Source organism: Oncorhynchus clarkii, chromosome 5 (genome assembly GCF_045791955.1).
Source record: "Oncorhynchus clarkii lewisi isolate Uvic-CL-2024 chromosome 5, UVic_Ocla_1.0, whole genome shotgun sequence".
Lineage (NCBI taxonomy): Eukaryota > Metazoa > Chordata > Actinopteri > Salmoniformes > Salmonidae > Oncorhynchus > Oncorhynchus clarkii.
Genome location: NC_092151.1, coordinates 88,908,771 through 88,921,430, shown reverse-complemented (window position 1 = coordinate 88,921,430; position 12,660 = coordinate 88,908,771). Strand labels below are relative to the sequence as shown.

The following is a 12,660-nucleotide window of genomic DNA, read 5'->3' as shown; positions in this document are numbered from 1 at the left end:
ATCAATGGATATACAAATATGATTATCAATTACCTGATCTGATTACAATTCATGAATAGTGGTAAAGTAAAAATCTATTCAGAATTTGGAAACTTTAAATGTTTTTTTTGTTTGTTGCATAGTATATTGACAGCTTTCAAACTTCAGAACTGTCCAAATAGGTAATATTTTGGGGAGTGAAATAAAACAGGCCAACAAATTGTACACAGGCCCTTTGAAATCCAAATGAATAGCGGAGACGAGGGACTTCTCAGAACCACGGCAAACACTTTACAACCTCATCGTTAGCACAGCCCGGCAGTCAGGGAGGGAGCTACCGCTAAATTGGCACACCCAACAGCACTAGAGAAAACTGGCTAAACTCATCATCATAACATAACCACAAACAAGCACTGGAAAATACTTGTTTCTGTCTGTATGTACTATAGTGGTAATATAGTGAGTGGTCACAATCTCTGGACATTACCCAAAGGGCTTGCATTCTCTCCATGGGAGATTTAAAAAAAAAAATCACTTCAGACATCTGTCCATACTCTCTGAAGAGAGCCGTATTGCTTCGTTATCCTTCTACAATCATCTCAAGCCTTCTGGTAAAACACAGTGTGAAAGCGTCACCTCAGTGTTTAGGAGAAAGCTTGCATTTCATTTGGTGTGTGCACATAGCAACGATTTTAGTTTGAGAAATCCCACTCCACCTAAAGCACTCAACTCTACTGGCCTCCATTTTAACTGTCAGCCTCCATTTTAACTGTCAGCCTCCATTTTAGCTGTCAGCCTCCATTTTAGCTGTCAGCCTCCATTTTAGCTGTCAGCCTCCATTTTAGCTGTCAGCACCAAAAACAAGGGGGAAGGACAGAAGAGAGAGGAGAATGGAAAGAGATGTTATAAGATGGTGAGAGCAAGGAAAGGTGAATGAAGGCGAGCAGGAAGAAGTGGAGAGAAGGAGAGAAACAGAGAGAAACAGAGAGAGATGGAGAGAAACAGAGAGAGATGGAGAGAAACAGAGAGAGAGATGGAGAGAAACAGAGAGAGATGGAGAGAAACAGAGAGAGATGGAGAGAAACAGACAGAGAGATGGAGAGAAACAGAGAGAGAGATGGAGAGAAACAGACAGAGAGAGAAAGAGAGAGGATTGTCTATTTATTCCTATCATCGGTTTACACAGCTCCTCTTCTCCTTTATGTCCTGACAAACAGGAGCATCCTGAGAAATATACATCTCTAAACAGACAAAACGGAGCAACATATATTAAAAACTACCTTGACGTGCAGTGAAAAAGCTGTCAATTTTTCCACATTCATGACATGTGACAGTGGATCTAAGCAGATCAAACATTTCCAGAAGTAACAGCTATAAATATATATTAGACATTTTAAGACTGAGCTGTGCCAAAAGCAAATCACAGCTCTGTTTAAGGCATCGTGTTAGGCAACTGTACAACGAACCTGTTACTCAGGTCGGGGGGGGGGGGGGGGGGGGGGGGGACTTTGTGTCTTTACAATACTTTCAGATCTGAGGGAGACTAAATGTCTTCTTTATTAACTAAAACACACTCATCTTTTAGTACCATGTAAATGAGTAATATGTACCATTTCATGTGAGTTCAAATCCACCACATATTTTCCCTTTGTTTACACGGTCAGTCTTTGTTTACACGGTAAGTCTTTGTTTACACGGCCAGTCTTTGTTTACACGGCCAGTCTTTGTTTACACGGCCAGTCTTTGTTTACACGGCCAGTCTTTGTTTACACGGTCAGTCTTTGTTTACATGGTCAGCCTTTGTTTACATGGTCAGTCTTTCATTTATTAGACGGTTTGTTTGAATTCTGTAGCAGGTTAGAAAGAGAACCAAGATGACCGGTCTTCAACTCAGACCCCTAAACTTGGCAGGAAGAGGGGAAAAAAACAAGGGTAAGTCAAAGAGTCGTATCAGGGCGAACACACGCATCATTTCCAGTTGCCTGGCAGTGTCACGGCGACTTCCTGCGGTCCAAGGTCTGTTTTTGCATTTCTTCCCTCAGTGGTTAGGATTTGAGGAGGGCAGTCTGATTGTAGATCTGTGGTTAGAGGCAACTTCTACCTCAACCACCCCTGACCCTTGTCCCTGGCCCTGCTTCTGTCTCAAGACTTGTCTGTGGCTTTGCTGTGGCTGTTGTAATGGGTATTAGCATGTGTGTTGTTGTTTTTGCAGTGGACCTGGGACAGTTGTAGGCTGGTCTGATAGTCTGAGCCGAGATGACACATGGAATCTATCTCCTCCAGAAGTCCTTTCTCCTGGACCTCTGCCCCTGAGACCCTGCCCTGTTCTTGCCCCAGCTCCTCCCCCTGACCCATCTCCTCTGGGCTCTCTCTCTCCCAGGGTACCAGCACTGAAGGCTGCCTGGCCTTCACCCCCAGACTCTCTCGGTTCTTACTGCCCTGCCTCTGGAGACTCTTGTCCTGGTACTGCCTCATCGTTTCCTTGGACAGCACCTTCCTCCGCAGGATGCTGGAGGTGGTCTGGGGTTTGGACTCAGGGCTGAGCAACTGGGGGTTTGGGGACTCTCTAGTGTGGGTTAGCGGTGGTGTGTGTGTTGCCAGTGGAGGATTGCATGTGGATGCACGAGTTGGTGCTGGAGACCGGTTGGATGAGATGTGGTGCTCTCCCAGGGATGGTGATGGAGGTGTGTCCTCTGGACAGAGCTGAGAGAGACAGATAGCGGGTGTGTCATAAAGGGCCTGGGGATTAGGTTGGATTTTATGCTGGGCCTTGGTCTGAGGGGCCTGGGTCTTGGGCTGGAGATTGGGTACCTGGTTGTCCTGCTCTGAGGCTGGAGCTAGGACAGGTGGAGAGGATGTTGAGAGGATATGCTTCTGCCTCTTGAGGCTGCTCTTGCTGGGCTGTCTACGTGGGGAGGGGGGCAGGTGCTTCCCGTGGAGGGCACCATCATCCTGCCAGCCCCCTCCCTGTTCTCCTCCTCCAACACCTCTCCCCACCACCCCACTGCCACTAGTACACACCTGGGGCAGGTTGCTATCACTGACGGGGTTGGAGGTGTTCTAGAACACAGATACACACAGAGAGTAGTTTAGACATACAGATGTTTTCTCTTACCGGTGCCTCATAGTCAATATTGTCCAAGGCGTCCAGGCTCTGTCTATCTACTGTATGTATCTGGGGTCAGATTCGTGTGGTTTAAGTGTTACAGGTATTTCACTTACCGGTGCCTCATAGTCAATATTGTCCAAGGCGTCTAGGCTCTGTCTATCTACTGTATGTATCTGGGGTCAGATTCGTGTGGTTTAGATGTTACAGGTATTTCTCTTACCGGTGCCTCATAGTCAATATTGTCCAAGGCGTCTAGGCTCTGTCTATCTACTGTATGTATCTGGGGTTAGATTCGTGTGGTTTAGATGTTACAGGTATTTCACTTACCGGTGCCTCATAGTCAATATTGTCCAAGGCGTCCAGGCTCTGTCTATCTACTGTATGTATCTGGGGTTAGATTCGTGTGGTTTAGATGTTACAGGTATTTCTCTTACCGTTGCCTCATAGTCAATATTGTCCAAGGCGTCTAGGCTCTGTCTATCTACTGTATGTATCTGGGGTTAGATTCGTGTGGTTTAGATGTTACAGGTATTTCTCTTACCGGTGCCTCATAGTCAATATTGTCCAAGGCGTCTAGGCTCTGTCTATCTACTGTATGTATCTGGGGTTAGATTCGTGTGGTTTAGATGTTACAGGTATTTCTCTTACCGGTGCCTCATAGTCAATATTGTCCAAGGCGTCCAGGCTCTGTCTATCTACTGTATATATCTGGGGTTAGATTCGTGTGGTTTAGATGTTACAGGTATTTCACTTACCGGTGCCTCATAGTCAATATTGTCCAAGGCGTCCAGGCTCTGTCTATCTACTGTATGTATCTGGGGTTAGATTCGTGTGGTTTAGATGTTACAGGTATTTCTCTTACCGGTGCCTTGTAGTTGATGTTGTCCATTGAACTGAAGTCCAGGCTCTTGGCGGCGCTGAGTTTGCCGTGCTCTGTGCTGGTGGTGCTCAGAGAGTCCAGGATCTCCTCCAATAGGTTCATCTGGCCCGTGTGGGAGGAGTCTGTATCCAGCTCCAACGAATAGGATTCGTCGCTGTCCTCTGTGTAAGACGCCACCTCCCCACTGTCCTCAGACGAGATCCTGAAGGTGAGAAAATTACATTAGAAAAAAACTCATCAGGAAATCAAATCAGCCAATTAAATTCAGCAAAATGAATCCGCAAATCAATGACTACATAAAATTCAGAAAATACACAAATCAATTCTGTATATAAATAATTAAATAAGCCTGCAAATATTTCAGCAGATCAATGATAATTTCATGAATATTGATCTGTCCAAGAGGCTATGATCCAAATGCAATAAGTGTACTTTAGGGCTAAACCACTGGAGGGCAGCATTGGTATGGGTAGGAGGATGAAGAGGGATTAATACATAGATACATGTCAGATATCAGACATACTCAAACTACAGTATACTGGGACTATCGGCATCGGCATATTCTAAATCAGAGCCTTACTTGTTGGCAGTGTCCTCTTCATCGCCATCGATGGCAAAGTCAGGACATCCCATGGGACACTTGGTGTCATAATGCTGTAAAAAAACAAACACACACCAGCTTTCCTCAGGTGACTCAGGTGAATCCCATCTGAACATGACAACATCATGACTCTGGATGGTGATCGTGCTGTACTGTGTTTGTAACATGGAGACAAGGTGTTAATCACAGTCTAGTCCAGTCCACCCCAGTCCAGTCCACCCTACCCAACCCAACCCAACCCCAGTCCACCCCCCCACAACGCCCCACCTCGAGCCACCCTATTCCAGTCCACCCTAGTTCACCGGTAAAGCCCGCCCCAGTCCAGCCCAATATAATCCGCCCCACCCAGTCCACCCCAGCCTACCCCAGTCCAGTCCACCCCAGCCTACCCCAGTCCAGTCCACCCCAGTCCACCCCAGCCTACCCCAGTCCAGCCCAGCCTACCCCAGCCTACCCCAGCCCAGCCCAGACAAACCCAGTCCACCTAAGTCCAGCCCAGCCTACCTCAGTCCAACCCAGCCTACCCCAGTCCAGCCCAGACAAACCCAGTCCACCCAAGTCCAGCCCAGCCTACTCCAGCCTACCCCAGTCCAGCCCAGACAAACAAAGTCCACCCAAGTCCAGCCCAGCCTACCCCAGTCCACCCCAGCCTACCCCAGTCCAGCCCAGCCACAACCAGTCCACCCAAGTCCAGCCCAGCCTACCTCAGTCCACCCAAGCCTACCCCAGTCTGGCCCAGACAAACCCAGTCCACCCAAGTCCAGCCCAGACTACCCCAGTCCACCCCAGCCTACCCCAGTCCTGCCCAAACAAACCCAGTCCACCCAAATCCACCCAGCCTACCCCAGTCCAGCCCAGACAAACCCAGTCCACCCAAGTCCAGCCCAGCCTACCCCAGTCCACCCCAGCCTACCCCAGTCCAGCCCAGCCAAAACCAGTCCACACAAGTCCAGCCCAGCCTACCCCAGTCCAGCCCAGACAAACCCAGTCCACCCAAGTCCAGCCCAGCCTACCCCAGTCCAGCCCAGACAAACCCAGTCCACCCAAGTCCAGCCCAGCCTACCGCAGTCCAGCCCAGCCTACCCCAGACAAACCCAGTCCGGCCCAGACAAACCCAGTCCACCCAAATCCACCCCACCTACCCCAGTCCAGCCCAGACAAACCCAGTCCACCCAAGTCCAGCCCAGCCTACCCCAGTCCACCCCAGCCTACCCCAGTCCAGCCCAGACAAACCCAGTTCACCCAAGTCCAGCCCAGCCTACCCCAGTCCACCCCAGCCTACCCCAGTCCAGCCCAGACAAACCCAGTCCACCCAAATCCACCCCAGTCTACCCCAGTCCAGCCCCGACAAACCCAGTCCACCCAAGTCCAGCCCAGCCCACCCCAGTCCACCCCAGCCTACCCCAGTCCAGTCCACCCAAGCCTACCCCAGTCCAGACTACCCCAGTCGACATCAGTCCAGTCCACCCCAGCCTACCCCAGTCCACCCCAGCCTATCCCAGTCCAGCCCAGCCTATCCCAGTCCAGCCCAGCCTACCCCAGTCCACCCCAGCCTACCCCAGTCCAGCCCAGACAAACCCAGTCCACCTAAGTCCAGCCCAGCCTACCTCAGTCCACCCCAGCCTACCCCAGTCCAGCCCAGACAAACCCAGTCCACCCAAGTCCAGCCCAGCCTACCCCAGTCCAGCCACAACCAGTCCACCTAAGTCCAGCCCAGCCTACCTCAGTCCACCCAAGCCTACCCCAGTCCAGCCCAGACAAACCCAGTCCACCCAAGTCTAGCCCAGACTACCCCAGTCCACCCCAGCCTACCCCAGTCCAGCCCAGTCCACCCAACTCCAGCCCAGCCTACCTCAGTCCACCCCAGCCTACCCCAGTCCAGCCCAGACAAACCCAGTCCACCCCAGCCTACCCCAGTCCAGCCCAGACAAACCCAGTCCACCCAAATCCACCCCAGCCTACCCCAGTCCAGCCCAGACAAACCCAGTCCACCCAAGTCCAGCCCAGCCTACCCCAGTCCACCCCAGCCTACCCCAGTCCAGCCCAGACAAACCCAGTCCACCCAAGTCCAGCCCAGCCTACCCCAGTCCACCACAGCCTACCCCAGTCCAGCCCAGACAAACCCAGTCCACCCAAGTCCAGGCCAGCCTACCGCAGTCCAGCCCAGCCTACCGCAGTCCAGCCCAGACAAACCCAGTCCACCTAAATCCACCCCACCTACCCCAGTCCACCCAAGTCCAGCCCAGCCTACCCCAGACAAACCCAGTTCACCCAAGTCCAGCCCAGCATACCCCAGTCCAGCCCAGACAAACCCAGTCCACCCAAATCCACCCCAGTCTACCCCAGTCCAGCCCCGACAAACCCAGTCCACCCAAGTCCAGCCCAGCCTACCCCAGTCCACCCAGCCTACCCCAGTCCAGCCCAGACAAACCCAGTCCACCCTAGTCCAGGCCAGCCTACCGCAGTCCAGCCCAGCCTACCGCAGTCCAGCCCAGACAAACCCAGTCCACCCAAATCCACCCCACCTACCCCAGTCCACCCAAGTCCAGCCCAGCCTACCCCAGACAAACCCAGTTCACCCAAGTCCAGCCCAGCATACCCCAGTCCAGCCCAGACAAACCCAGTCCACCCAAATCCACCCCAGTCTACCCCAGTCCAGCCCCGACAAACCCAGTCCACCCAAGTCCAGCCCAGCCTACCCCAGTCCAGCCCAGACAAACCCAGTCCACCCTAGCCCACCGGTAAAGCCCGCCACAGTCCAGCCCAATATAATCCGCCCCACCCAGTCCACCCCAGCCTACCCCAGTCCAGTCCACCCAAGCCTACCCCAGTCCAGTCCACCCCAGTCGACCTCAGTCCAGTCCACCCCAGCCTACCCCAGTCCACCCCAGCCTACCCCAGTCCAGCCCAGCCTACCCCAGTCAACCCCAGTCCACCCCAGCCTACCCCAGACAAACCCAGTCCACCTAAGTCCAGCCCAGCCTACCTCAGTCCACCCCAGCCTACCCCAGTCCAGCCCAGACAAACAAATTCCACCCAAGTCCAGCCCAGCCTACCCCAGTCCAGCGACAACCAGTCCACCCAAGTCCAGCCCAGCCTACCTCAGTCCACCCAAGCCTACCCCAGTCCAGCCCAGACAAACCCAGTCCACCCAAGTCCAGCCCAGACTACCCCAGTCCACCCCAGCCTACCCCAGTCCAGCCCAGACAAACCCAGTCCACCCAAGTCCAGCCCAGCCTACCTCAGTCCACCCCAGTCCAGCCCAGACAAACCCAGTCCACCCCAGTCCAGCCCAGACAAACCCAGTCCACCCAAATCCACCCCAGCCTACCCCAGTCCAGCCCAGACAAACCCAGTCCACCCAAGTCCAGCCCAGCCTACCCCAGTCCACCCCAGCCTACCCCAGTCCAGCCCAGCCAAAACCAGTCCACCCAAGTCCAGCCCAGCCTACCTCAGTCCACCCCAGCCTACTCCAGTCCAGCCCAGACAAACCCAGTCCACCCAAGTCCAGCCCAGCCTACCCCAGTCCACCCCAGTCTACCCCAGTCCAGCCCAGACAAACCCAGTCCACCCAAGTCCAGCCCAGCCTACCGCAGTCCAGCCCAGCCTACCCCAGTCCAGCCCAGACAAACCCAGTCCACCCAAATCCACCCCACCTACCCCAGTCCAGCCCAGACAAACCCAGTCCACCCAAGTCCAGCCCAGCCTACCCCAGACAAACCCAGTTCACCCAAGTCTCCAGCCCAGCCTACCCCAGTCCAGCCCAGACAAACCCAGTCCACCCAAATCCACCACAGCCTACCCCAGTCCAGCCCCGACAAACCCAGTCCACCCAAGTCCAGCCCAGCCTACCCCAGTCCACCCCAGCCTACCCAAGTCCACCCCAGCCTACCCCAGTCCAGCCCAGACAAACCCAGTCCACCCAAGTCCAGCCCAGCCTACCCCAGTCCACCCCAGTCCAGCCCAGACAAACCCAGTCCACCCAAGTCCAGCCCAGCCTACCCCAGTCCACCCCAGCCTACCCAAGTCCAGCCCAGCCTACCTCAGTCCACCCCAGCCTACCCCAGTCCAGCCCAGACAAACCCAGTCCACCCCAGCCTACCCCAGTCCAGCCCAGACAAACCCAGTCCACCCAAATCCACCCCAGCCTACCCCAGTCCAGCCCAGACAAACCCAGTCCACCCAAGTCCAGCCCAGCCTACCCCAGTCCACCCCAGTCCAGCCCAGCCAAAACCAGTCCACCCAAGTCCAGCCCAGCCTACCTCAGTCCACCCCAGCCTACCCCAGTCCAGCCCAGACAAACCCAGTCCAGCCCAGCCTACCCCAGTCCACCACAGCCTACCCCAGTCCAGCCCAGACAAACCCAGTCCACCCAAGTCCAGGCCAGCCTACCGCAGTCCAGCCCAGCCTACCGCAGTCCAGCCCAGACAAACCCAGTCCACCCAAATCCACCCCACCTACCCCAGTCCACCCAAGTCCAGCCCAGCCTACCCCAGACAAACCCAGTTCACCCAAGTCCAGCCCAGCATACCCCAGTCCAGCCCAGACAAACCCAGTCCACCCAAATCCACCCCAGTCTACCCCAGTCCAGCCCCGACAAACCCAGTCCACCCAAGTCCAGCCCAGCCTACCCCAGTCCACCCAGCCTACCCCAGTCCAGCCCAGACAAACCCAGTCCACCCTAGTCCAGGCCAGCCTACCGCAGTCCAGCCCAGCCTACCGCAGTCCAGCCCAGACAAACCCAGTCCACCCAAATCCACCCCACCTACCCCAGTCCACCCAAGTCCAGCCCAGCCTACCCCAGACAAACCCAGTTCACCCAAGTCCAGCCCAGCATACCCCAGTCCAGCCCAGACAAACCCAGTCCACCCAAATCCACCCCAGTCTACCCCAGTCCAGCCCCGACAAACCCAGTCCACCCAAGTCCAGCCCAGCCTACCCTAGTCCACCCAGCCTACCCCAGTCCAGCCCAGACAAACCCAGTCCACCCTAGTCCACCGGTAAAGCCCGCCACAGTCCAGCCCAATATAATCCGCCCCACCCAGTCCACCCCAGCCTACCCCAGTCCAGTCCACCCAAGCCTACCCCAGTCCAGTCCACCCCAGTCGACCTCAGTCCAGTCCACCCCAGCCTACCCCAGTCCACCCCAGCCTACCCCAGTCCAGCCCAGCCTACCCCAGTCAACCCCAGCCTACCCCAGTCCAGCCCAGACAAACCCAGTCCACCCAAGTCCAGCCCAGCCTACCCCAGTCCACCACAGCCTACCCCAGTCCAGCCCAGACAAACCCAGTCCACCCAAGTCCAGGCCAGCCTACCGCAGTCCAGCCCAGCCTACCGCAGTCCAGCCCAGACAAACCCAGTCCACCCAAATCCACCCCACCTACCCCAGTCCACCCAAGTCCAGCCCAGCCTACCCCAGACAAACCCAGTTCACCCAAGTCCAGCCCAGCATACCCCAGTCCAGCCCAGACAAACCCAGTCCACCCAAATCCACCCCAGTCTACCCCAGTCCAGCCCCGACAAACCCAGTCCACCCAAGTCCAGCCCAGCCTACCCCAGTCCACCCAGCCTACCCCAGTCCAGCCCAGACAAACCCAGTCCACCCTAGCCCACCGGTAAAGCCCGCCACAGTCCAGCCCAATATAATCCGCCCCACCCAGTCCACCCCAGCCTACCCCAGTCCAGTCCACCCAAGCCTACCCCAGTCCAGTCCACCCCAGTCGACCTCAGTCCAGTCCACCCCAGCCTACCCCAGTCCACCCCAGCCTACCCCAGTCCAGCCCAGCCTACCCCAGTCAACCCCAGCCTACCCCAGTCCAGCCCAGACAAACCCAGTCCACCTAAGTCCAGCCCAGCCTACCTCAGTCCACCCCAGCCTACCCCAGTCCAGCCCAGACAAACCCAGTCCACCCAAGTCCAGCCCAGCCTACTCCAGCCTACCCCAGTCCAGCCCAGACAAACAAATTCCACCCAAGTCCAGCCCAGCCTACCCCAGTCCAGCGACAACCAGTCCACCCAAGTCCAGCCCAGCCTACCTCAGTCCACCCAAGCCTACCCCAGTCCAGCCCAGACAAACCCAGTCCACCCAAGTCCAGCCCAGACTACCCCAGTCCAGCCCAGACAAACCCAGTCCACCCAAGTCCAGCCCAGCCTACCTCAGTCCACCCCAGCCTACCCCAGTCCAGCCCAGACAAACCCAGTCCACCCCAGTCCAGCCCAGACAAACCCAGTCCACCCAAATCCACCCCAGCCTACCCCAGTCCAGCCCAGACAAACCCAGTCCACCCAAGTCCAGCCCAGCCTACCCCAGTCCACCCCAGCCTACCCCAGTCCAGCCCAGCCAAAACCAGTCCACCCAAGTCCAGCCCAGCCTACCTCAGTCCACCCCAGCCCAGACAAACCCAGTCCACCCAAGTCCAGCCCAGCCTACCCCAGTCCACCCCAGCCTACCCCAGTCCAGCCCAGACAAACCCAGTCCACCCAAGTCCAGCCCAGCCTACCGCAGTCCAGCCCAGCCTACCCCAGTCCAGCCCAGACAAACCCAGTCCACCCAAATCCACCCCACCTACCCCAGTCCAGCCCAGACAAACCCAGTCCACCCAAGTCCAGCCCAGCCTACCCCAGACAAACCCAGTTCACCCAAGTCTCCAGCCCAGCCTACCCCAGTCCAGCCCAGACAAACCCAGTCCACCCAAATCCACCACAGCCTACCCCAGTCCAGCCCCGACAAACCCAGTCCACCCAAGTCCAGCCCAGCCTACCCCAGTCCACCCCAGCCTACCCAAGTCCACCCCAGCCTACCCAAGTCCACCCCAGCCTACCCCAGCCTACCCCAGTCCAGCCCAGACAAACCCAGTCCACCCAAGTCCAGCCCAGCCTACCCCAGTCCACCCCAGTCCAGCCCAGACAAACCCAGTCCACCCAAGTCCAGCCCAGCCTACCCCAGTCCACCCCAGCCTACCCAAGTCCAGCCCAGCCTACCTCAGTCCACCCCAGCCTACCCCAGTCCAGCCCAGACAAACCCAGTCCACCCCAGCCTACCCCAGTCCAGCCCAGACAAACCCAGTCCACCCAAATCCACCCCAGCCTACCCCAGTCCAGCCCAGACAAACCCAGTCCACCCAAGTCCAGCCCAGCCTACCCCAGTCCACCCCAGCCTACCCCAGTCCAGCCCAGCCAAAACCAGTCCACCCAAGTCCAGCCCAGCCTACCTCAGTCCACCCCAGCCTACCCCAGTCCAGCCCAGACAAACCCAGTCCACCCAAGTCCAGCCCAGCCTACCCCAGTCCACCACAGCCTACCCCAGTCCAGCCCAGACAAACCCAGTCCACCCAAGTCCAGGCCAGCCTACCGCAGTCCAGCCCAGCCTACCGCAGTCCAGCCCAGACAAACCCAGTCCACCCAAATCCACCCCACCTACCCCAGTCCACCCAAGTCCAGCCCAGCCTACCCCAGACAAACCCAGTTCACCCAAGTCCAGCCCAGCATACCCCAGTCCAGCCCAGACAAACCCAGTCCACCCAAATCCACCCCAGTCTACCCCAGTCCAGCCCCGACAAACCCAGTCCACCCAAGTCCAGCCCAGCCTACCCCAGTCCACCCAGCCTACCCCAGTCCAGCCCAGACAAACCCAGTCCACCCTAGTCCAGGCCAGCCTACCGCAGTCCAGCCCAGCCTACCGCAGTCCAGCCCAGACAAACCCAGTCCACCCAAATCCACCCCACCTACCCCAGTCCACCCAAGTCCAGCCCAGCCTACCCCAGACAAACCCAGTTCACCCAAGTCCAGCCCAGCATACCCCAGTCCAGCCCAGACAAACCCAGTCCACCCAAATCCACCCCAGTCTACCCCAGTCCAGCCCCGACAAACCCAGTCCACCCAAGTCCAGCCCAGCCTACCCCAGTCCACCCAGCCTAACCCAGTCCAGCCCAGACAAACCCAGTCCACCCTAGTCCACCGGTAAAGCCCGCCACAGTCCAGCCCAATATAATCCGCCCCACCCAGTCCACCCCAGCCTACCCCAGTCCAGTCCACCCAAGCCTACCCCAGTCCAGTCCACCCCAGTCGACCTCAGTCCAGTCCACCCCAGCC

The 12,660-nt window shown here is 57.0% G+C and overlaps 1 protein-coding gene across 1 annotated transcript in view; it reads right to left on the bottom strand.

Annotated features, from left to right (window-relative positions):
• Nucleotides 1-507: 507 nt before the first annotated feature.
• Nucleotides 508-12,660, bottom strand: part of LOC139409532 (DENN domain-containing protein 1B-like) — a 258,068-nt gene continuing 245,915 nt past the window's right edge. The window contains exons 22-24 of the mRNA XM_071154810.1: nt 4,549-4,622; nt 3,951-4,170; nt 508-3,039 (exon numbers count right to left, since the gene is read on the bottom strand). Of these exons, the coding sequence (XP_071010911.1) occupies nt 2,122-3,039; nt 3,951-4,170; nt 4,549-4,622 (1,212 nt within the window). The 3' untranslated portion in view covers nt 508-2,121. The remainder of the gene's footprint in view (nt 3,040-3,950; nt 4,171-4,548; nt 4,623-12,660) is intronic.